At 43.8% G+C, this 26,152-nt stretch overlaps 1 protein-coding gene across 1 annotated transcript in view; it reads left to right on the forward strand.

Annotated features, from left to right (window-relative positions):
• slc39a11 (solute carrier family 39, member 11) overlaps positions 1-26,152 on the forward strand; it is a 318,449-nt gene that overhangs the window by 75,374 nt on the left and 216,923 nt on the right. The window contains exon 4 of the mRNA XM_084322684.1: positions 12,958-13,116. Coding sequence (XP_084178810.1) covers positions 12,958-13,116 — 159 coding nt within the window. The remainder of the gene's footprint in view (positions 1-12,957; positions 13,117-26,152) is intronic.

Genomic DNA, 26,152 nt, shown 5'->3' on the forward strand with positions numbered 1-26,152 from the left:
GATGGATCGCATATTTCAACATCCCATAATAGGAATATTTTTGCTCCACGCTCATCGCCCAACGCTACGAGGAAGCTGCGGTGAGTTTCCGCGTTTTTCTTTTACCGTGTTCGATACAAACTGCTCTAATGATCATATCACCCACACTAGATGAATCATCTAACATTGGCCACGGAATTATAAACGACCCCCCCCCCATCCGGTCAACATCAGATGATAAGTAGTAACTTCTAGAAGCACGTCCATTTGAATTTTTTTATCTTGCGCAGATCGCTATCAAACTGTATTTGATCATCAATATAATGCATTTAGGGCTATAAATCACGTTCTGGAGAATGCTGCAGAAAACGATAAAAACATATTTATACTTTAGACCGTATTTTAGTATGAATATGTGAATGAAAAAGTATAACGTTCCTACGTCCTGAACGATAGATAATTGACGTTGAATGGGCCATAGTAATGTCAATTTAGCAATACAATTTAAAAAGTTATAGCCCTGCAAAGAAGGGGAACTTCTCCATAGACAAATAGAGCTGGCAGAGGATGGTATAATGATGTACATAAGCCTGGCGAAGAAAGTGTTAATAACAATCACAACAATCATAATAATAACAATCACAACAATAATAATCATAATAACAACAATAACCATGATACAATAACAACAATCGTACTAATAATCATAATAATAATAATAATAACCATAATCATAACAATACCACATTGTATTTGTATAGCACCTTTCATACAAGAATTGCAGCCCAAGTGCTGCACAGCAGACATAGAAAATAGGCATACAATTTGCATAGAATTGACACTATAGAAATCACAGCATAGAATCACAGAATACAAGTAGTGCAATAAAATGGTTCTCTTTTACAGTACAATAATCACGTTTTAGCAGACGTAGAAAATAGACAACAATCGAAGTGGCAGAGTGCATTAGAAGGTTAAGATGAAGACGTAGGTTTTTTGCTTACTTTTGAAAATATCTAGCCTCCCTAATGTATGCAGGGTGTTCCAATAGTTTTGGTGCGTGATTAGCTGCATCACCGATTTTCCTTTGGCTGTGGTTGGGAACCTTAAATAAACCAGTAGGCAGATGATCATAATGTTCTAGGAGGCACACAGTTGACAAGAGAATTGGCAATGTAGCTTGGTCCTGTTCCATTTGAGTGAGGAGGGACCGTAAACATCAAACCCGTTACCTGGAAGCCAGGTATCGGGACGATACTGAGTACCGATCCAATCCATAACTTTTAATGAACAGTATACTAGACTTGGACCATCTTATTCGGGGTCATTGAACAAAACTGATTGCGATATAATACCTTTTTCTCCATTAGAGAAAGGAATGCAGCAAAACAAGTCATTTTGCTTTGTTTTCTGGTACGTTTAGACGTGTTTCTTGGTATCGGATTTGAGTATTGGAGAAATTATTTATATTCTATTTTAGCCTGGTATCGGACCGATCTGTATCTGTGCATCCCTAATACAGACCTGGTAGTTAACACTAGGGATGGGCGTTTGAATGCATATCATTTTGATTAATCGGTTAATCAAACTAATCCGATCGGATTTCGGATAACAGATTTGATCAAATCTTGAAAATGGGTTGTTCAAAAGAATAAAAGGATTCTGGAATTGGATTGGATTACGTAATCCAATCTTGGTTTTGATACAGATCAAACCTTCAGTATGCGTGGTTCAAAACCTTTGAGTAGGATTGGGATCACTTTGATCCAAAAAATCAGGATTAAACTGATCCCAGTAGAAGGGTGGATTCAGGGTGGATTTCAGTCACAAAATGTAATGAAACTTTAAAATGTGTATCCAATATTTGGATTATACAGTATATACATTTATTCATAAGATTTTCACTTAATGTGTTCATCCGCTACAGTGATCAAGGATTCTTAATAGGACTAGTTGTTAAAGATCCCTAAATATTCAGCACAACAATTGAATGAGGTTGGAGATATCCTCTTGGGTGGGGTGGAATGATCAAGTATATAAAGTAGACATTATGCTACGTATTCAGCCTTTCAGTACAGCAAATTCAAAAGATTTTGGCCTCATAAAATACTCCCCCAAACAGGTCAGTATTGAACACAAATAATATATAAATTATAAACTGTCACTTATCACTGTATATTAATCACACTGACATGGTCATCAGTCATTTGACTTTGACTTGTGTTCAATTAAGGCAATCATACGTACCCAAGGCCTATAAATGATGAACTATGTTCACTACACCAAAGTGATGGAACCATGGACTCAAAAGGCCCTAATTTCACTGTTGCCGAAACCTGCGCTACTAGAGGGTGTTAGGTGCCATTTTGGCTCAATAGTAGGGAGCTTTAGTTCTGCTAAGGGTGGAGCACTTACCAACAAAAAGATAAATTATATTTGGGTTGAAATCACCCAGAATGTGAATGCCATGGTGTCTGGCCACAGAGCAAGTGACATTTAGATGGAAGAATCTTAGGGCCAGGGCAACAAAGGACCATGCTGAAGCCAAAAACACCCAAACAGGCAACAAGCCCTTTAACACTTTGAATGCCCAGCAGGGGGCGCACATTTAGTGCTTGAATGCCCACCATCTGCTTCAATGTTAACGTTAATATCGCCTAATCTATGTTTTAAATTATGGCTATGTGTCTAATATGCCTGTCGCATTATCAATGATGACCCATTTCCAGTCAACATTGTCGAAGCGGATTGTTTTTTTATCGGTTCATTTCCGTTTTATAGCATTTTGAAAAGCCCTCGTTTTCAAGAAGAAAAAAAAATAATCCTTGCTAAACGCTGATGTACTGTAATATTCTAGAACGTTGTCATTGTTCTGCCTATTTATGAATCGTTTTCAAATAAACGCTAGATTATCGTGTACGTATGCACGCTGGTGCCGCAAGCTGTAAATCGATTCTCTTATTTCCTGATCACTCGCACAGTCAAAACAGTATTTTCACATATAGGGGGAAAGCTTATATCTCCGTGGAAAAAAGGTATGATTATCCTAATACTGGTCAAATAGATTCCTTACCTGAGATCAGATGGTATCCAAATGGATTATTCCAATTCCTGATCGACCATTCCAAAAATCTATCCTTTTATTGATCCCACGCATATACTGTAAAACAGCGTATACACGCTGTGCTGAGGGTCCAACATGAAGCTGATCAACCCCGGTTACATGCGTGAGAAGTAAAATGTGGAGTCCGGGTTTTTTTCCCCCATGCATTTTCATTGAGTCCAATCCAAAAGGGTGAATAACCACCTGGGAGACTATAGGGGGCGCTTTTTTCACATCTGAGCGCCTGGGGTGGCTGATTTACCAACGGTAGACTCGGTTCATGAAATATGAATTCAGATCGCTAATATAAAAAAAAATTGAGAAAAAACGAATATTCTCGTTATGGGCATTCAACCCGCGGGGGGTAAACCCGAGAAAACTCGGGTTGGGCATTCAAAGTGTTAAGAGGGGTGATTATACACAGATGTGGTACTTGGCATTATTGGAGGTGAGAAACTCTGCATGGGATTCAAGGTGTTGTAGGGGATAGTGAGCCTGCGATTGGAGAGGAAAGTGAGCCAGTTCCTCCTGATCCAGAGGACACATTTATTTTGGATCTCAGCCCCATCATTGAGGAAGAAGGTGGATCCTCACTGGTAGAGCCAGTAGTTGCCACAGGAGCTCAGAAAAGAGGCTTGAAGTGTCCTTTGGCAAACGGAGATGGTGATTATAGGCACTTCCGCAAAGAGAGACTGAAAGGGCGGAAGTACAGACTCGTCTGGCAGAGGAACAACTGACCTTTACCTGACTACAGCAAAGCAAGGCTAGATTTGAGATCCGCCTCCTAAAAGCCAAGCTTGTACAAGCTGGTCTCTCCACAGCAGATGATGAAGAACTCTGAAGTTATTTATTTTTGGTAAGTATTGGACATTTAGCCTTTTTATTCAATTCAATACATCTTTATTTGAAACTAAATATCCACAATGTACAGTATTTGTGAGTAATGTATATATTTTTTTAATTGTTGTAGGTCTCAGATGAGCGGACTGCCGGTTTCCAAAAATAGAAAATGGAAGGGGGACGTTTATATTGTTTTATTGTGTTGTTTTCTGTTAAAATAAAAAACAAACACTTGAAGTGACCCCACGCTGGCTATTCTACCTGTCTACATAGCTAGTAACCTACATTGTGATAGCCTATCCCATTTCCAGCACTGGTTATCCGGATTTGGTAATCCTGAAAAGTTTGTATCCGGATCAGAGTAATCCAATCCGATGTTGCTTTGAAAAAACGGCACAAAAATAAACTGGATTACGTGATCCTGGATAGCAAAACATAGGATTTCCAAATCCGGATCAGTTTTATCCGGATTAAACCCTTTGAACAACCGGGCCCTGGAGGGCTTCTGTGATCCTCACTTTCACTAATGAGTATTTAATACTCATAATTACGACTGTTTTCCATTTTATTAGTCAAATAAATGCGGAAACCAAATCCAATTTGTTAAATTTATTGAACATAGAAGAAAAAAAACTGAAATCAATCGGCTGAATCAGAGAAGTTGACACAAACAAAACCATCCACTACAGCCCAGCTTCATTTTCAATAGTCGAATATTCAAATAACCACATCCATCCCTAGATAACATGCCCTGACATCATCTGCTGATGGAAGTGCCATTCAAACAGGTGTAAGCGTGACAGTAGACTGCACTGTCATTGTGGTTGGTTGGTCTAGCCCAGGGGTTTGCAACCTTATTGGTTTGTGACCCTTAACACTATGGCGTCCGTCCACGTATATATACGTGTTTTGAAAAAGCGCGATGTGGACCAGAGCCACGAGTATATACGTGACGAGTTGTTATTGTTTTATTCCATATTTATAGCGCTTCTTAGGTACCCGATCCACTACCAGCATCTTTTCAGATATTTGATTTTCGAAACATGCAGTACCGGCCAAACCCGCTTAGGGGCGCCATCGCTCCACTGCAGTATCATTGTGAATAACATTTTTAAAAAGTACAATTCTGTGGGCGGATCATAGTTCCTTGATCCCAGCAGAACATCCTCCATCTTGGATTAGTTTGGCGAGCGTTTTTTTCAGCGTGGAATAATGGGATTTATGATTAGCCAATGTGCATATCGATCTACCAGAATCCGATGAGTGGTGAGGAAATGCTGCCGGCGATCACATGGCCTGACGGTAGGATAATATATTACCCCAAACAGCTGGATTGGACATTGTTTTATAACGTAACGTGATTGGTCAATGAAAATGCTATATTGAACGCACACTGTATTGCAGATCAATAATAGTAATCGGCGTTCCCCGCCGCCCCCATTTCATCCATAGATGCTCTGTAATAGTCCGGATGCTACGCAGTTTGTTTTATTTCATTCGTATATATACAGCAGAAATGGCGTTTGATATAACGGCGCCAACGTTTAGCCTATTATCCAGCTCCCGGGAAAAAAGCCTAGACGAAAAGTGTGTTATATTATACTGTATATTCACGACGCTATAAAATGACAACCAACCGATGGATTTTTATTTTCTTTAAGCAATTATGAAGGCACGGTTTATGCACTCAAGTGACAATGAGAATGGACAGATAGCAATACTATAAATGATATATAAAGCTCGTTGAAAGTACATCGGTTTGTTTACTTTCTGCTGTCCTCTGAGGCCTAAATCCGCGCGGGGCGCCGGTCGTCAAAGTGTTAAACACAGAGGGATGCCCCCCCGCATAGTCATGCACAGACAAAATGGTGAACTTTGCCACAAAGTAACTCTTGCTTTTGACCCATAGTTGTTTTGTTTTTTGTTTTGTTTTGCTGTTTTTAACCCACACTGTAAAGTGTCTTTGAGCACTGTGAAAAGCACTATATAAATCAATTGTATTATTATTATTATTATTATTATTATTATTATTATTATTATTATTATTATTATTATTATTATTATTATTATTATTATTATTAGATTAGATTAAAATGTATAGTCATTATACAGCACAAATACAGTGCAATAGTAATATTATTATTATTATTATTATTATTATTATTATTATTATTATTATTATTATTATTATTATTATTATTATTATTATTATTATTATTATTATTATTTATTATTATTATTATTATTATTATTATTATTACATCCCGACAGCTACCAATAAATCCACTGCTCTGAGATAAACATCCGGTCTCTGTGACGGTCCCAGGCCTGTAATCACACATTCTAAAGTCTCAGGGTGCCTGAATCTGAACAATCAGAACGCTTGTCCTCGCCAAGTTGCGTTCCCAGGGTCGAAATCTGAAATCTTAACTCATTGGCTGCCAGCTATTATCCTTATCCTGTGGTAGCTACTGCCAAGCTGTAAACGATAGGAGTTAGTCACCTTGTTTGTAGAGCTAAATCTATATTCTATATTATAGCCATGGTTGCAATACTATAGTCATTTGACATTGAGTTTCTTCCGGTCAAGATGCAAAAAAGAGATAATTTTTCCATCCATACGTTCCTGTGTTATACCGTGGTGAATATAAGTATGGTTTTAGAGCGGTCTAGGGTAATTCATGAAATGCTTAGTTATGGCAGTATACGTCGATTACATTGTAGATGTTGCCGTTTCCTTCCTGAACCCGCTATTGTTCCGGAATCAAATCCACATTATAGGTATTATGTTCCATCATGAATGCATGAAAGGGGGGGGGGGGTCGTTTCTGATTATTTGATTGTCAGTAACGGCATTCGCATTGAACACTAAAAACGGTTATCAGCCCGATCAGTATGAAAGCATTGCAGGATCAATCTAAAATTGACGTCAAATCACCCTTACCTGTGGCCGGGAGTAATCCAAAAAGAATATTCCAATTGTTTTATTGCCATCCGGTATATCCAATGTCTATTTGCTCGACGGCATAATTCACCACAACATATGGATCGCAGATACCTGACGCGCTTCAATGTAACCGGCAGAACCGTTCGTATTGCCCGACAAGGAATAATGTAACCCGAGACCTGGGTCCGTCCCACATAGAAAGATACAAGGGTAGAAAGGGTGCTCGATACCGCCATCTAGCGTGATGCGGCCGGTATTGCACCTAGGCATTCTTAATGCGATTCCCAATGTTAACGCAGAGTCAGTGGGCCTGTAATGAATAGAAATATCGAATAAAAGAAATAACGATCAAATAACGTATATATACGTGGTCGGTGTTCAACGGTTGTCACTGTCATGTCATGTTCCTCGAAAAGTACTCACAGTGGTGGAAAAAGGGGAAATGGGACACCGCACTGTAGTGCAACGCGGCCGTCCCGGGTTCGACTCCCGGACCCGGCGACCTTTGCCGAATGTCTTCCCCCATATCTCTCCCATCCTTTCTCTCTGCCGGACTTGTCTAATAAACAAATAAAAATCTACCAAAAACATAAATTTAATAAAAAAGTGAAGTAAGTGAGTAAGAAGCTTACTCTTGCACCCATCCAACGTTTACAGTCTCAATACCCATAACTTGGCTTTGTGTAATAATCATCATCATCACCATCATCATCATCATCATCATCATCATCATCATCATCAACATCATCATGATAATACTAATGATAATACTAATGATAATCATAATAATTATGATAATCATAACAATAATAATCATTACCCTAATAATAATAACTACAATAATACTAATAAGCATAATAATAATAACAACCATAATTAGGGATGTTCGATATTGGCTTTTTTACCGATATCCGATATTGTCCAACTCTTAATTTCCGATACCGATATCAACCGATACCGATACATGCAGGGTTCCCCCCCCCCCAAAAAAAATACATTATGCATACTTTTCACAATAAATAAAATAAGAATTAGTTCTTATTTGCTTGCCTGGGTAAATAAAGGTTAAATAAATGTAAAAAGATTATATATATTTTTTTTGATATTACATTTGAATGCCAATATTGGCCGATAATAAAGGCCGATAATATCGGACATCCCTAACCATAATAATAATAATAATAATAATAATAATAATAATAATAATAATAATAATAATAATAATAATAATAATAATAATAATAATAATAATAATAATAATAACAAACGTTATATGTATAGCACCTTTCATACAAGAATTGCAGCCTCAAGTGCTTCACAGCAGACTTAAAAATAGGCATAAAATGAGCATAGAATTGACACTATAGAAACAGTACAATAATCACATTTTAGCAGACATAAAAAATAGACAACAATCTGAGTGGCAGAGTGCAGGCTTAGATGAAAAGGTAAGTTTTTAGCTTGCTTTTGAAAATATTTAGTGCTCTAGCCTCCCTAATATCCATAGGTAGGGTGTTTGGGAACCTTCAATAAACCAATAGTAGATGATCGTAATATTCTTGGGGGAAAATATTTGGGGACGTTTTGGGGGAAGAATCCAGCTTGAAGCTTCCTCTGGGAGTCTAGAAAACCTTTGACTTACTGAAGTGACGCAGAACTGACTCTAGGTCTGCTGAACACGTAAGCAGCTTACTCTCGCTCATTTCCTCTTACAGAACATCGCTTGAGGTTGGGTACGTCTGTTTATCTCACTTCTCTCTGGTAGAAATCCTGCCCCCTACAAAAAAACAAACCGAGAGCACTTTTTTTTTTTGGCTCAGTTGGTCGCACTTCTGCCTTTGTATGGGTGGCAGGAATAATCCATTTGCGGAGCAATCACAATTCTTCCTTTAGTGATTCTGCATCAATGCACATAAGTTGATAATCATTTTCCTGGGATTTTAATGTGTTATTTTGTCCTGGCATTGTGTGCACTCTTAACTCACAACATTGACTCTTGGCGTGTTGCAACGGTGGACTTGCTGATTGATGCTAATTATAAATACAAGCAACAGTATATCTAGATGTCCAAATTACTTGCAGATGTCTTTCCACGATACAGCCAGAGATCCGGAGAGTCAGTATAAGCTGACTCCCATTTATTCATCTGTGATTGGTCCAGCAAGTGGGGATTCGTGAGATCCTGATTGACATGTCACACCGTCTAGCTCTGACAAGAGCTAACACACTCTCTTCGACTCTCTTCACACACACACAGACACCTGGGAGTGTTTTCTCACTTCCAGCCGTCTATTCAGATAGCTGGCCATGCAGGTTAAAAACAGCAGGGAGAGAGAGGGAGAGAAAACAGCATTATTATCTTGGCAGATTTGAGTCAAATCTATTTTAATTAAATATTAGAGAGAGATGATGTGTGGAATTAAGCAGAAGCAAACAGAATCTGACTAAGCCTCAAACAGTCTTCCGGGGACTCAGGTTTCGTGTGAGCAATTTGTTCAGTCAGTTATGAATATAGACAATAGAATGTTTTCACTTTGTCCAAGTTTCAGAACTCGACCGAGAACAGTCCACCAATCCTACTATTGCTTCTTTCCCCATTTCAGTTTCACTCTGTTCCCTCTCCTTAAGCACTGAAAGGCAGTTTAGCGGATCTATAGCCTAGACTGAAGATAAGATAAGATAAGATATTCCTTTATTGATTCCCTTGGGTACGTGTGAAGAAGGAGATGGTAGGAAAAGCGATGCCGGACAGAGGCCATGTTTTGTGTTTTTGTAATTAACCGACTGCTGTTGTCCTCGCAAGAGGGAATTAATGATGCTTTGATCAATGAGTGTTTGCTGCTTGAGTGGCACTGAGTCTGTAGAGTACACTTTGAGCATAGCATGAGCATACACACATGCACCAGCACACACACACACACACACACACACACACACACACACACACACACACACACACACACACATGGATGGGTGGATGCACACGCACACACTCTCACTCACTAGGGAAGTCTGTTACCTCTGTAGACGTGTCGATGTATTATTCAGTTCTCGCCCTGTAGCTTAAACTGTGGAAAGTTCCCGGCCTATAGCCATTCACATGTTTGTTAGGGGTTGCACGTGTGTATACTGTACTCTCTAGGTGCCCTTATTGTCCAGCGTATTCCTACGAGAACCTGGTTATACGCCTGACTTGCAGTCTGATATTAAACAAGTTACTGTGGCATGTAGGCCTAAACATGTTCCTCTGTTCACTACACAGACCTGGCTTCTTAACTCATTTAGCGCCATCGCTTAATGAGCCAGGGGGCACTAGAACGCCATTGCTTTAATCAATGGGGAAACTGCGAGATTTGCGAGTGCTTAAAATATATCTTATATATAAGAGGCGGTTAGGTGGTCGAGCGGAGATTGCGTTCGTCACCAGCCCCGGAGCTGTGAGCTTGGTTCGCCTGTTCGAATCCAGCTCACAGCTCCGGGGTTGTCACCAGCTTGGCTGGCCGTCTGCACTGATACAATTGGCTGTATCAGAGGGTGGGAGAAGCTGGCGGGGTGGGTCCGGGTCGTTGTAAACAGCGACTCCTACAGTTCGGTCGGGGCGCCTGCTAAGCGTGGATTGGACGTGAGGGGGATAGTGTGGTCCTCCCACACGCTACGCCCTCTCAATGAGAATCCGCGCTGCCAGGTGAAAAGAAGCGGTGATTGGCTGGACGTGTGTCGGAGGAAGCACGTGGTAGCCTCCACTCTCCCAAATGATCTGACTGTGGGGGGTAAAGCGCAGCGACCAGGAAGGGACTGGGAATTGGCATACGACTAACATTGGGATGGGAGAAAAATCGGAGGAAAATGGAGGGGGAAAAAGACAAAAAAAAAAAAAATATATATATATCTTATATTATAGCTATGGGTCTAATACACCCGTCGATTGTCAGTGAGTTGCTTCCAGTCAACATGCACAAAACAGATTGTTTTTTCATCCGTACATTTCCGTTTTATACCGTTTTGAATATGAGTATAGTTTTGGTGATTCTTGGTAATCCCGGGAAAAGACGCGATAATAGCCCTTTAGTGGAATACACTAAACACGTTGTAATTTTTCGCCTGATTATCGAACCTTCCTGAAATCAACGCTAGATTATCATTATTATCATTCCTTGTGCATACGTGAAATGGCCCTCGTAGTGCGGCGCTCCCCCTGCCACCTCCTGCACTCAACGGTAAACAGCCACACACACACACACACACACACACACACACACACACACACATATAGCTTTGATCGCGGTAGAAAGAAATATCAGATCAACGCAAGATTTTATATATAGAGTCCTTACCTGATCTCTGATGTAATGCAAAAGAAATAATCCAATTATCTGATCGCCATTCCAAATACTGCTCGTCGAGGTCCGTCCCACATTGCCCGGCATTGCATATGAAGAGGGGGGGGGGGCAGCATCGCAGATGTAATGCTAGTCCTGCCGGAGTATTTAAACCCCGCCCGCACGGCTCAGATCGGCCCAGAAAAGAAACTACACCATTTCTAAGAGTGCAATACCGGCTGGACGGCGTAGGCGGCGGTATTTGCCCTTTTGCGAGCTCAGACCCATTCCCAATGATAACATCAGGCTGGATGGATGAAAAATGTATGGATATAGCTAATAAAAGAAATAACGATTAAAACCTGACTATACTCGTGATTGGCGCTGAACGTTTGGCGAGTTAAAGGGCAAACCATATACATCCTCTGATTTCTGGGAAGATGAATAATCTTTGTCATATTTCATTTCGATGTATTAAAAGTAGTGCTGTCAGGCGATAATTTTTTAATTAATCTAATTAATCACATTTTAATCGCATAACCATTTTAGGCCTGATATTCTATAATCATATTTCAAATTGCATGTGTCCGGATGGCAGAATTCAGTAGTGTATCTACAAAACCTTCTGTTTAATCATCTTCCCTTTATTAATTTGCTTAGATTTTTATCAAAGATAAAAAAATGACAATTAAAATTTTTATTTATATTCTCATTTGGTTCATTACAATTTACTCACGCCTAGTAACAGTAACTGACACTGGGAATACATTCCCTGAGATCCATAGATGTCCTTAGAATCAGATACCAAGAACATGCAAATCGCCCCATTAAAAAAAAAAAAAGTCTATAAATGTTTATTCTATGTTCTTATGGAATGAATGAGATAAAAAAATTTAAAAAAAAAATCGAATAATTTTAATAAATTTTGCGTTAATTTTCAAACGCAATAATTTGCTGTGTAATTAATTAATCTAATTAACGTGATAAACTGACAGCCCTAATTAAGAGTAACCTACTATTGCTCAGGGCAACTTTTGATATATTTTGTGGCCAGTGTGTTCTATTTGTGGACAGAGGTGGACAGGGACACAGGGTATCGATGGTGCCTGTAAACAGCTTGACCCGAGTAAGACCTTAACTGGAATAGAACCAATATCCAGGTTGCTCCACGCCCGTAAAGGTGGTCAGTGACTGATGAGGCCTTTTAGAAAATGGAGTGGTTGCTCGGAGCCTTGTATATATTTTAGAGATTGTGCCCTTGCATCGTTTTCTCTTCTAGGAGTGACAAATGTTTGGAGCATTTCGATTTATTTCCTTCAAGCCTGAGTGACTCGGAGGGAAGGGGTTCAACTTAATCCTCTCAGAAACGTCTCTTTCCTCTAAACCGTTATTCTCTGCAGGTCCAACTCTCTTGGCCTCTTTTGTTTAGTTGACGTTGAACTTGTAATTCTCAATTCCCGACTCCTGTGGAACACTCTGTACAAGATAGTATCTCCCTAAAGAGATAAAACTGCACCAATCAAAAACAAAGAAACAGTACATTATAACTAATATGATTTTCTTTCTTTCTTTCTTTCTTTCTTTCTTTCTTTCTTTCTTTCTTTCTTTCTTTCTTTCTTTCTTTCTTTCTTTCTTTCTTTCTTTCTTTCTTTCTTTCTTTCTTTCTTTCTTTCTTTCTTTCTTCACTTACTCCTTCATCCTTCACCACCTCCCTCCCTCCCTCCCTCCCTCCCTCCCTCCCTCCCTCCCTCCCTCCTCTCAACTTCCAGGTGATGCTGGCTGCCTCCTACTGGTCTTTGTTGGCGCCGGCCATCGACATGGCCGAGGACTCTGGGAAGTACGGCTCGTTCGCCTTTGCTCCCGTCGCCGTGGGCTTCACTCTGGGCGCGGCTTTCGTCTACCTGGCTGACGTGGCTATGCCCATGCTGGTAAGGACCACCAACAACACAGAGAATATAACATACTGTGTACTAGGGGTGGGCAATATGACGATATCGGGTACAATTCATTAACGATACACTTTTTAAACATATCGTGGACATCGTGATGTTTTACACAAAACCTCACGTCAGTTTCTAAGCCGCCGCGGCTGAGATGAGACTTACTTTAGCACAGCACTTTCCTCTCCCTCACACAGACACACACACTCGCCCAATTGACGTCACGTACACGCACATACACGCACACACGCCTAGAGAGGTGGTAACTAAGTTAGCCGTTAACTAAGCTAAGCTAACCCTGGAAACGCTCACAGGGGAGTGATCCACGACACCAGTTCCATTAGTGAGAAAAGGGGGGGTTGGGGGGGGGGTATATTGACGAGGCTTGACAAGAGGTTTATATAATCATCATATTGGTGTGACTGTATCCATCAAAGGGTTAAATCAAGCATTTTAAGTGCTTTAGAGGAAATATCAAAATATCGCAAAAACATGTCGTGATATCATTTATTTATTTTTTATTTTACCTTTATTTTACCAGGTAGTCACTTGAGATCAAAGATCTCTTTTTCGAGCAAGACCTGGCCATATCGCCCAGCCCTACTGTCTACTGTCTGCTACTGCAATAATGTCTTTAAACATGTGTTGGCCAGCATGGAATATTTGATATCAACCTTGAAATCTCTATTTTTCATAAAAAAAAACATCTTCATTTTCCCCATAATTCTTGTTGGATGCTGTACTGTGTCTGGTGTTTGTAACGAGATGGTCTTCTCAGAGATGTGAGCGGAGGAAAGAAAACCTCTGCTCTGCTGCTCTTCATCGCTCTGTTCTTCACCCCTCCTCTCTCTTTACCTCCTCTCTTTACCTCCTCTCATTACCCCTCCTCTCTCTTTACCTCCTCTCTTTACCCCTCCTCTCTTTTTACCCCTCCTCTCTCTTACCCCTCCGCTCTTCACCCCTCCGCTCTTTACCTCTCCTCTCTTTACCCCTCCTCTCTTTACCTCCTCTCTTTACCCCTCCTCTCTCTTTACCTCCTCTCTTCACCCCTCCTCTCTTTACCTCCTCTCTTTACCTCCTCTCTTCACCCCTCCTCTCTTTACCTCCTCTCTTTACCTCCTCTCTTCACCCCTCCCCTCTTTACCCCTCCCCTCTTTACCCTTCCTCTCTTCACCCCTCCCCTCTTTACCCCTCCTCTCTTTACCTCTTCTCTTTACCCCTCCTCTCTCTTTATCTCCTCTCATTACCCCTCCTCTCTCTTTACCTCCTCTCTTTACCCCTCCTCTCTCTTTACCTCCTCTCTTTACCCCTCCTCTCTCTTTATCTCCTCATTACCCCTCGTCTCTCTTTACCTCCTCTCTTTACCCCTCCTCTCTCTTTACCTCCTCTCTTTACCCCTCCTCTCTCTTTACCCCTCCTCTCTCTTTACCTCCTCTCATTACCCCTCCTCTCTCTTTACCTCCTCTTTACCCCTCCTCTCTCTTTACCCCTCCTCTCTCTTTACCTCCTCTCTTTACCCCTCCTCTCTCTTTACCTCCTCTCTTCACCCCTCCTCTCTTTACCTCCTCTCTTTACCTCCTCTCTTCACCCCTCCTCTCTTTACCTCCTCTCTTTACCTCCTCTCTTCACCCCTCCCCTCTTTACCCCTCCCCTCTTTACCCTTCCTCTCTTCACCCCTCCCCTCTTTACCCCTCCTCTCTTTACCTCTTCTCTTTACCCCTCCTCTCTCTTTATCTCCTCTCATTACCCCTCCTCTCTCTTTACCTCCTCTCTTTACCTCTTCTCTTTACCCCTCCTCTCTTTATCTCCTCATTACCCCTCCTCTCTCTTTACCTCCTCTCTTTACCCCTCCTCTCTCTTTACCTCCTCTCTTTACCCCTCCTCTCTTTACCCCTCCTCTCTCTTTACCTCCTCTCATTACCCCTCCTCTCTCTTACCCCTCCTCTCTCTTACCTCCTCTCTCTTTACCTCCTCTCATTACCCCTCCTCTCTCTTTACCTCCTCTCTTTACCCCTCCTCTCTCTTTACCTCCTCTCTTACCCTCCTCTCTCTTTACCTCATCTCTTACCCCTCCTCTCTATTTACCTCCTCATTACCCCTCCTCTCTCTTTACCTCCTCTCTTTACCCCTCCTCTCTCTTTACCTCATCTCTTTACCCCTCCTCTCTATTTACCTCCTCTCATTACCCCTCCTCTCTCTTTACCTCCTCATTACCCTCCTCTCTCTTTACCCCTCCTCTCTCTTTACCTCATCTCTTTACCCCTCCTCTCTCTTTACCTCCTCTCTTTACCCCTCCTCTCTCTTACCCCTCCTCTCTCTTTACCTCCTCTCATTACCCCTCCTCTCTCTTTACCTCCTCTCTTTACCCTCCTCTCTCTTACCTCCTCTCTTACCCCTCCTCTCTCTTTACCTCCTCTCTTTACCCCTCCTCTCTCTTACCCCTCCTCTCTCTTTACCTCCTCTCATTACCCCTCCTCTCTCTTACCTCCTCCTCTTTACCCTCCTCTCTTACCCCTCCTCTCTCTTTACCTCCTCTCTTTACCCCTCCTCTCTCTTTACCTCCTCTCTTCACCCCTCCTCTCTTTACCTCCTCTCTTTACCTCCTCTCTTCACCCCTCCTCTCTTTACCTCCTCTCTTTACCTCCTCTCTTCACCCCTCCCCTCTTTACCCCTCCCCTCTTTACCCTTCCTCTCTTCACCCCTCCCCTCTTTACCCCTCCTCTCTTTACCTCTTCTCTTTACCCCTCCTCTCTCTTTATCTCCTCTCATTACCCCTCCTCTCTCTTTACCTCCTCTCTTTACCTCTTCTCTTACCCCTCCTCTCTTTATCTCCTCATTACCCCTCCTCTCTCTTTACCTCCTCTCTTTACCCCTCCTCTCTCTTTACCTCCTCTCTTTACCCCTCCTCTCTCTTACCCCTCCTCTCTCTTTACCTCCTCTCATTACCCCTCCTCTCTCTTTACCCCTCCTCTCTCTTTACCTCCTCTCTCTTTACCTCCTCTCATTACCCCTCCTCTCTCTTTACCTCCTCTTACCCCTCCTCTCTCTTACCTCCTCTCTTTACCCCTCCTCTCTCTTTACCTCATCTCTTACCCCTCCTCTCAATTACCTCCCCTCATTACCCCTCCTCTCTCTTTACCCCTCCTCTCTCTTTACCTCCTCTCTTTACCCCTCCTCTCTCTTTACCTCCTCTCTTTACCCCTCCTCTCTCTTTACCTCCTCTCTTACCCCTCCTCTCTCTTACCTCATCTCTTACCCCTCCTCTCTCTTACCTCCTCTCTTACCCCTCCTCTCTCTTTACCTCCTCTCTTTACCCCTCCTCTCTCTTTACCTCCTCTCTTTACCCCTCCTCTCTCTTTACCTCATCTCTTTACCCCTCCTCTCTATTTACCTCCTCTCATTACCCATCCTCTCTCTTTACCCCTCCTCTCTCTTTACCTCCTCTCTTTACCCCTCCTCTCTCTTTACCTCCTCTCTTTACCCCTCCTCTCTTTACCTCCTCTCATTACCCCTCCTCTCTCTTTACCTCATCTCTTTACCCCTCCTCTCTCTTTACCTCCTCTCTCACCCCTCCTCTCTTTACCTCCTCTCTTTACCTCCTCTCTTCACCCCTCCTCTCTTTACCTCCTCTCTTACCTCCTCTCTCACCCCTCCCCTCTTTACCCCTCCCTCTTTACCCTTCCTCACTCACCCCTCCCCTCTTACCCCTCCTCTCTTACCTCTTCTCTTTACCCCTCCTCTCTCTTATCTCCTCTCATTACCCCTCCTCTCTCTTACCTCCTCTCTTTACCTCTTCTCTTACCCCTCCTCTCTTTATCTCCTCATTACCCCTCCTCTCTCTTTACCTCCTCTCTTTACCCCTCCTCTCTCTTACCTCCTCTCTTTACCCCTCCTCTCTCTTACCCCTCCTCTCTCTTACCTCCTCTCATACCCCTCCTCTCTCTTACCCCTCCTCTCTCTTTACCTCCTCTCTCTTTACCTCCTCTCATTACCCCTCCTCTCTCTTTACCTCCTCTCTTTACCCCTCCTCTCTCTTTACCTCCTCTCTTTACCCCTCCTCTCTCTTTACCTCATCTCTTTACCCCTCCTCTCTATTACCTCCTCATTACCCCTCCTCTCTCTTTACCTCCTCTCTTTACCCCTCCTCTCTCTTTACGCTCATCTCTTTACCCCTCCTCTCTATTACCTCCTCATTACCCCTCCTCTCTCTTACCTCCTCTCTCTTTACCCCTCCTCTCTCTTTACCTCATCTCTTTACCCCTCCTCTCTCTTTACCTCCTCTCATTACCCCTCCTCTCTTTACCTCCTCTCATTACCCTCCTCTCTCTTACCCCTCCTCTCTCTACCTCCTCTCTTTACCCTCCTCTCTCTTTACCTCCTCATTACCCCTCCTCTCTCTTTACTTCATCTTTTACCCCTCCTCTCTCTTACCTCCTCTCATTACCCCTCCTCTCTCTTTACCTCCTCTCATTACCCCTCCTCTCTCTTACCTCCTCTCATTACCCCCCTCTCTCTTTACCTCCTCTCATTACCCCTCCTCTCTCTTTACCTCCTCATTACCCCTCCTCTCTCTTTACCTCCTCTCTTACCCCTCCTCTCTCTTTACCTCCTCATTACCCCTCCTCTCTCTTTACCTCCTCTCTTTACCTCTCCTCTCTCTTTACCTCCTCTCTTTACCCCTCCTCTCTCTTTACCCCTCCTCTCTTTACCTCCTCTCATTACCCCTCCTCTCTCTTACCCCTCCTCTCTCTTTACCTCCTCTCTCTTACCCTCCTCTCTCTTTACCTCCTCTCATTACCCCTCCTCTCTTTACCTCATCTCTTTACCCCTCCTCTCTATTTACCTCCTCTCATTACCCCTCCTCTCTCTTTACCCCTCCTCTCTCTTTACCTCATCTCTTACCCCTCCTCTCTCTTTACCTCCTCTCATTACCCCTCCTCACTCTTACCTCATCTCTTTACCCCTCCTCTCTCTTTACCTCCTCTCATTACCCCTCCTCTCTCTTTACCTCCTCTCATTACCCCTCTCTCTCTTTACCCCTCCTCTCTCTTTACCTCCTCTCTTTACCCCTCCTCTCTCTTACCTCCTCATTACCCCTCCTCTCTCTTTACCTCCTCTCATTACCCCTCCTCTCTCTTTACCTCCTCTCTTTACCCCTCCTCTCTCTTTACCTCCTCTCATTACCCCTCCTCTCTCTTTACCTCCTCTCTTTACCCCTCCTCTCTCTTTACCTCATCTCATTACCCTTCCTCTCTCTTTACCTCCTCTCTTTACCCCTCCTCTCTCTTTACCTCCTATCTTTACCCCTCCTCTCTCTTTACCTCCTCTCTTTACCCCTCCTCTCTATTTACCTCCTCTAATTACCCCTCCTCTCTCTTTACCTCCTCTCATTACCCCTCCTCTCTCTTTACCTCCTCTCATTACCCCTCCTCTCTCTTTACCTCATCTCTTTACCCCTCCTCTCTCTTTACCTCCTCATTACCCCTCTCTCTTTACCTCCTCTCTTTACCCCTCCTCTCTCTTTACCTCATCTCTTTACCCCTCCTCTCTCTTTACCTCCTCTCATTACCCCTCCTCTCTCTTTACTTCCTCTCATTACCCCTCCTCTCTCTTTACCTCCTCTCTTTACCCCTCCTCTCTCTTTACCTCCTCTCATTACCCCTCCTCTCTCTTTACCTCATCTCTTTACCTCTCCTCTCTTTACCTCCTCTTCTTACCCCTCCTCTCTCTTTACCTCCTCTCATTACCCCTCCTCTCTCTTTACCTCCTCTCTGTACCCCTCCTCTCTCTTTACCTCATCTCATTACCCTTCCTCTCTCTTTACCTCCTCTCTTTACCCCTCCTCTCTCTTTACCTCCTATCTTTACCCCTCCTCTCTCTTTACCTCCTCTCATTACCCCTCCTCTCTCTTTACCTCCTCTCATTACCCCTCCTCTCTCTTTACCTCATCTCTTTACCCCTCCTCTCTCTTTACCTCCTCATTACCCCTCTCTCTTTACCTCCTCTCTTTACCCCTCCTCTCTCTTTACCTCATCTCTTTACCCCTCCTCTCTCTTTACCTCCTCTCATTACCCCTCCTCTCTCTTTACCTCCTCTCATTACCCCTCCTCTCTCTTTACCTCCTCTCTTTACCCCTCCTCTCTCTTTACCTCCTCTCATTACCCCTCCTCTCTTTTTACCTCATCTCTTTACCTCTCCTCTCTTTACCTCCTCTTCTTACCCCTCCTCTCTCTTTACCTCCTCTCATTACCCCTCCTCTCTCTTTACCTCCTCATTACCCCTGAATTTCGATTCTAATTTTTTTTTAATTTTTTTTTTCTTTTTTTTTTTTTTTTTACTTTGTTAATTAATACCCTAGTTACAGTACAGCAACCAAATTAAACTGTATCAAGTCAACTGAAAATGTGAATAGTATGATTTTCTTTTTGAAATAAAAAAAAATAAAAAATCTCCTTCGAAATAAGCTGTGACCTGTTTTGACCTGCACCTCAAAGAATCGGAATCGAGAATAGTTTAGAACAGGAATCGATATGGAGAATCGGAATCGGAACCGGAATCGTTCAAATCCAAACGATGCCCAACCCATTACCCCCCTCTCTCTTTACCTCCTCATTACCCCTCCTCTCTCTTTACCTCCTCTCATTACCCCTCCTCTCTCTTTACCCCTCCTCTCTCTTTACCTCCTCTCTTTTCTCCTCCTCTCTCTTTACCTCCTCTCATTACCCCCCCTCTCTCTTTACCTCCTCTCTTTACCCCTCCTCTCTCTTTACCTCCTCTCATTACCCCTCCTCTCTCTTTACCTCCTCTCATTACCCCTCCTCTCTCTTTACCTCCTCTCTTTACCCCTCCTCTCTCATTACCTCCTCTCATTACCCCTCCTCTCTCTTTACCTCCTCTCTTTACCCCTCCTCTCTCTTTACCTCCTCTCTTTACCCCTCCTCTCTCTTTACTTCCTCTCATTACCCCTCTCTCTTTACCCCTCCTCTCTCTTTACCTCATCTCTTTACCCCTCCTCTCTTTACCTCCTCATTACCCCTCCTCTCTCTTTACCTCCTCTCATTACCCCTCCTCTCTCTTTACCTTCTCTCATTACCCCTCCTCTCTCTTTACCGCATCTCTTTACCCCTCCTCTCTCTTTACCTCCTCTCATTACCCCTCCTCTCTCTTTACCTCATCTCTTTACCCCTCCTCTCTCTTTACCTCCTCTCATTACTCCTCCTTACTCTTTACCTCATCTCTTTACCCCTCCTCTCCTCCCTGCTCTAGTAGAATAATTGGAACATATGCATGAATGGCACCGCTGTGCGAGAGTGTAAGAGAGGCTTCTGGACTACGTTGAATTTGTCCCTTTAATATTCCCTTGTCAATTATTAAAGTTCAGCTCTTTGATTGGTCAGTGCAGGCATGGCGTGAATGTTCTGTAACTAGTGTGAGCAGCTCGGAGCAGCTGTTTGTCTTAGGGCGTCTTCTCATTAGGAACGGGTGCTCCGTTCCGTCCTCGCTCCGTCCTCGAGAGCGAACCTCCTCCCTCTCCCCCCTCTGTTCTGCGTACACACTACAATCTCATGTTTCGTTCCCAAGCACAATTGAGGAGAGCAAAACTCTATAGTCTATATTTCTGAATGAACCAAAACAGTTACACGGGACATACCTCGGGAAGTAATGTACTCACCTCACTCACCTCACTCACCTCACTCACACTCACTCACACTCACTCACTCACTCACTCACTCACTCACTCACTCACTCACTCACTCACTCACTCACTCACTCACTCACTCACTCACCTACTCACCTCACTCACTCACTCACTCACTCACTCACTCACTCACTCACTCACTCACTCACTCACTCACTCACTCACTCACTCACTCACTCACTCACACTCACCTCACTCACTCACGCACTCACTCACTCACTCACACACACAATAAGGAGGTAGAGAATTTGACTACTCCTTTGTCTGTTTATGTGAATGTGTGTGTGTGTGTGTGTGTGTGTGTGTGTGTGTGTGTGTGTGTGTGTGTGTGCACTGCAGACATGTAGTATTGTGGTTTAATTGAAGGATTGTTATTATTCACGGTTTCCTTCCGCTTCACGTCGTCTGGCTGACTGAGCTCTAATAGAGCATCTCTTCACGCGAGCGGACGTTCCAGACACAACTACCAAGCCTTCCTCCGGCTCGCTCTGTTAGTGAGCATCGACGGGGCTCAGGAGGGGCAGACGAAGAGGCTGAGACAGTCTGGTTTGTGGCCACGAGTCCCCCTCTCTGCTCACATCCCCACCATTCTACGACCTGTTGAATGATAGAAGGTTTCAGAGGGTAGGGTTTCTAACGGGGAGAACAGCTTCTGCCTTCTGCCAAGTGACAGGGTGAGTCACAGATCCAGAGCAGTATACTACTATACTACTAGTACCCCTCAGAGTACATTTACATTTACATTTAGTCATTTAGCTGATGCTTTTATCCAAAGCGACTTACAAGTTCTGTACGACAAGTCATCAGGAAGGGCACAACTCTATCAGCTGAGTAACAATGTTCATAAAAGTGTTGAGTACTTTCTAAGTAGGGCTGATACTAGTACCCCTCAGAGTACTTTCTAAGTAGGGCTGATACTAGTACCCCTCCGAGTACTTTCTAAGTAGGGCTGATACTAGTACCCCTCAGAGTACTTTATAAGTAGGGCTGATACTAGTACCCCTCAGAGTACTTTATAAGTAGGGCTGATACTAGTACCCCTCAGAGTACTTTATAAGTAGGGCTGATACTAGTAGCCCTCAGAGTACTTTCTAAGTAGGGCTGATACTAGTACCCCTCAGAGTACTTTATAAGTAGGGCTGATACTAGTACCCCTCAGAGTACTTTCTTCTGGGGAAGTTTCACATCTCACCTAACAGCAGCTCTACACAGTATCTATGCTGCAGTTTCTATCAGAGTTCCTCTCATTCTCCCACCTCCTCTTACTCCTCCTCTCTGTTATCCCACCTCCTCTTACTCCTCCTCTCTGTTCTCCCACCTCCTCTTACTACTTGTCTCGCTCTCCCACCTCCTCTTACTCCTCCTCATTCTCCCACCTCATCTTACTCCTTTCGTTCTCCCACCTCATCTTACTCCTCTTGTTCTCCCACCTCCTCTTACTCCTCTCTGTTCTCCCACCTCCTCTTACTCCTCTTGTTCTCCCACCTCCTCTTACTCCTCTCTGTTCTCCCACCTCTTAATTCTCTTCTCGTTCTCCCACCTCCTCTTACTCCTCTTTGTTCTCCCACCTCCTCTTACTCCTTTCGTTCTCCCACCTCCTCTTACTCCTCTCGTTCTCCCACCTCCTCTTGTTCTCCCACCTCCTCTTACTCCTCTCATTCTCCCACCTCATCTTACTCCTTTTGTTCTCCCACCTCCTCTTACTCCTCTCTGTTCTCCCACCTCCTCTTACTCCTCTCGTTCTCCCACCTCCTCTTACTCCTCTCGTTCTCCCACCTCCTCTTGCCCACCTCCTCTTACTCCTCTCATTCTCCCACCTCCTCTTACTCCTTTTGTTCTCCCACCTCCTCTTACTCCTCTCGTTCTCCCACCTCCTCTTACTCCTCTCATTCTCCCACCTCCTCTTACTCATTTTGTTCTCCCACCTCCTCTTACTCCTCTCGTCCTCTTACTCCTCTCGTTCTCCCACCTCATCTTACTCCTCTCGTTCTCCCACCTCCTCTTACTCCTCTTGTTCTCCCACCTCCTCTTACTCCTCGCATTCTCCCACCTCCTCTTACTCCTCTCGTTCTCCCACCTCCTCTTACTCCTCTTGTTCTCCCACCTCCTCTTACTCCTCGCATTCTCCCACCTCCTCTTACTCCTCGCATTCTCCCACCACCTCTTACTCATCTCGTTCTCCCACCTCCTCTTACTCCTCTCTGTTCTCCCACCTCCTCTTACTCCTCCTCTCATTCTCCCACCTCCTCTTACTCCTCCTCTTGTTCTCCCACATCATCTTTACTTCTCCTCTCATTCTATCTCTTGTTTTTTCTCCCACATCCCCTTCTCTCCATCTCTCTGCACTCCGACACACGTCTCCGTGTTCCTGTCCTTCCTCATCCTCGCCTCGTCTCTCCACTCTTCCCCATTTCTCTTCCTCCCTCCCTCTCCCCCTCTTTTTCTCCTATCTTCCGTCTCTCCTCCTCCCTGCTCTCCCTCCATTCTCCTCTCTCTCCGGTTACCCTAGTAATGCCAGTGGCAGCGCTGTGATTAGCTAGCATGTAATCAGTGGGGAACCTAGGGGGGTCCTGACACACACACACACACACACACACACACACACACACACACACACACACACACACACACACACAGCACACACACACACACACACACACACACACACACACACACTCAGGGGGGTCATTGGTGTTTGGACAGCTGCTGGTGCCACTTTTATTGGCTCTTTAACAAACATGCTGCTGAATGAGAGGAACAAGGAGGTGTTGGCAGAAAAAAAAACTCTTTACTCTAAGTGAACATTTTTATCACCCCCCCAATGGTCATCGCTCTCTCTCTTTCTCTTTCTCTCTCTCTTTCTTTCCCTCTCTTTTTCTCTCTCTTTCTCTCTCTCTCTTTCTCTCTCTCTCCCCACTCTCTTTCCCCCCCCCTTTCTCTCTCTCTCTCTCTCTCTCTCTCTCTCTCTCTCTCTCTCTCTCTCTCTCTCTCCCCTCCCCCTCTTTCTTTCCCCCTCTCTCTCTCTCTCTCTCTCTCTCTCTCTCTCTCTCTCTCTCTCTCTCTCGCTGTCTCTGTCTCTGTCTCTGTCTCTCCCTCTGTCTCTCCCTCTCTCTTTCCCTCTATTTTTCTCTCTGTCTCTCTCCCTCTTCCCCTCTTTCTCTCAATCTCTGGCCCCGTCCACACGAACGCTGGGTTTAATGTAACCGTGATTGTATGTGCGCAGTTGCACTGTTCGGCCACACACAACCGGGGATTTGCTACACTGCAACCGCGGTCTTTTGAAACCGGTGGCCAGGGTGGAGTTGTGCGGTTTTGCAGTTGCGTGTGGGCATAGCAACCGAGGTTATTCCCAGTGTTTACAGCAGAGCTGTCGCAATTATTCCCCATGTTCACGGCAGACCGCGGGGTAGAGAGATTAGAGCAGAGCCAACTACACCAGTGTTTACAGCAGAGCTGTCCCAAGTAGCGTTATATGAAAATGATTGTAACAAACTTTTGTTCAAAACGTATCGTCTGTGTTGAAGAGTGTTGTGATCGACTGATGTCTGTTGACGCTCAGAGTAAACATGTAGCTGCAGCTAAACTAAACTCATGTGTTGTCAAGTTATTGTTATAACTTATAAGGAACCCAGTCCAGACTGCATCCCCTTAACAATTGTTTGTATTGAGCCGTATTGTATTGTACCCATTCTGCAATCTGTTAAATAACGTTTACATCCATTTCATATCGGTAACGTTACTTCTTCTTCTTCAGTTAATTAATGGCAGATCGCGACCCAACAGGAAGTTTAGTGAGCGTTCAGTCTTTTCTGATTGGTTGAAATGGCCTTCATGTCTGAACAACATCGCCGCCTACTGCTTTGGCATTGTATTACATTGTACTAAATGTATCGGTTGCTGGGTTCCAGCTCTGCCCGTGAGTACGCAGTTATACACGGTTGTCCACCTGTGTTCACCGTGTGGACGGAGTTTTATTTTTTCAAACTTCGGTCATATTAAATCCAAACTCTCGTGTGGACAGGGCCTCTCTCTCACTCTCTTTCTCCATCTCTCCCCCTCTTTCTCTCTCTTTCTCTCTCTTTCTATTTCTCCCTGTATCTCACCCTCTTATCTCTCTATTTTCAAGATTCAAGAGGTTTATTTGTCACATACATACTAGGGCATACAGTGAAATGCGGGTGGCCATGCCCGCATTGATTGTGCAATAATACTAATAATAAAATAGAGATAAAAAATTAAACGGGTAATAAGAAGACATAAGATGTGCATGATAAAAATAGACATGCTAAATTCCTGAGAAGGCACTGGGTCCTATGTATACTACTATACAATATACAGTTTTAACTCTGTCATTATGCTATACTTACTATAACTAAACTATACTATATTTGTAGCTAAGGGGCTACACAACCCGGACTGTATTAAAGATTGTTTAGATTAAACCACTACTAAAGAATATTAATAGCCAGACAGTATAGTTAGATAAAATGGCGGACACTCAATTGACTGCGCGGGGACAGATATACCAAGTTTACAGTATTTTAATAGTCATAGCAACATACATATTAGTCATCACGGTTCTCCTTTAATAATAGAATGTCAGGGTATCAAAGTCAGCGGTAATGAATAGTTCCTAGGTTACGAATACTCGACCCGAGCTCTGCAGGGAGTGACACGAAACGAGGCGATACTGGGAAAAGCAAATGGTAGCTGGAGACGATGGTTTCCCTCTGGAGCTCCAAGCTCCGGAGGAACTGTAGACCGGGTCGGATAATCCTGTCGCCGCTGGAAGAAAGGGGTCTCGTACGGAACCGGTCCTTGTAATCCTAGCGCCCGATGGCAGGGTTAATAGCTATTAATCCAAAAGCCTGTTGGCCTAGATGGTAGCTAGCTAGCTTCGTTTGTACTGGAAGCTAACCCGCAGACGGTCTCCAATAAGTAGTTATATCCAAACGGCGCTGGGTTTAACTATAAGTCTCTCCACGTTACTTCGCTTACACAAGTCACTATACTGTGCCAATAATGGCTCTACAATATTATAGTCGTATCTAAGTAGCAATTAGCTATCTGTAACGATACACTGCTTGTAGGTCTGTGTACAACTGTACCGGACGTATCACGCTCTCGCTCTGCTACTTCTCCTGTTATGTTACTGCCGACGCGGCTGCTTGCACCGTCTACAATATATATACTCAAACTGATCCCTATGGGGCTCAGCCGATTCACCTGTGCAGAATCAATGCGCCTGCTCTGGGCTTGTCTGAACGTGTCCGAACATGTCTAGAAACCATGTCTAGGGGGCTCGTCTCTGGCGCCTACAACGTC

Source organism: Notolepis coatsorum (genome assembly GCF_963971535.1).
Source record: "Notolepis coatsorum genome assembly, chromosome: 10".
Lineage (NCBI taxonomy): Eukaryota > Metazoa > Chordata > Actinopteri > Aulopiformes > Paralepididae > Notolepis > Notolepis coatsorum.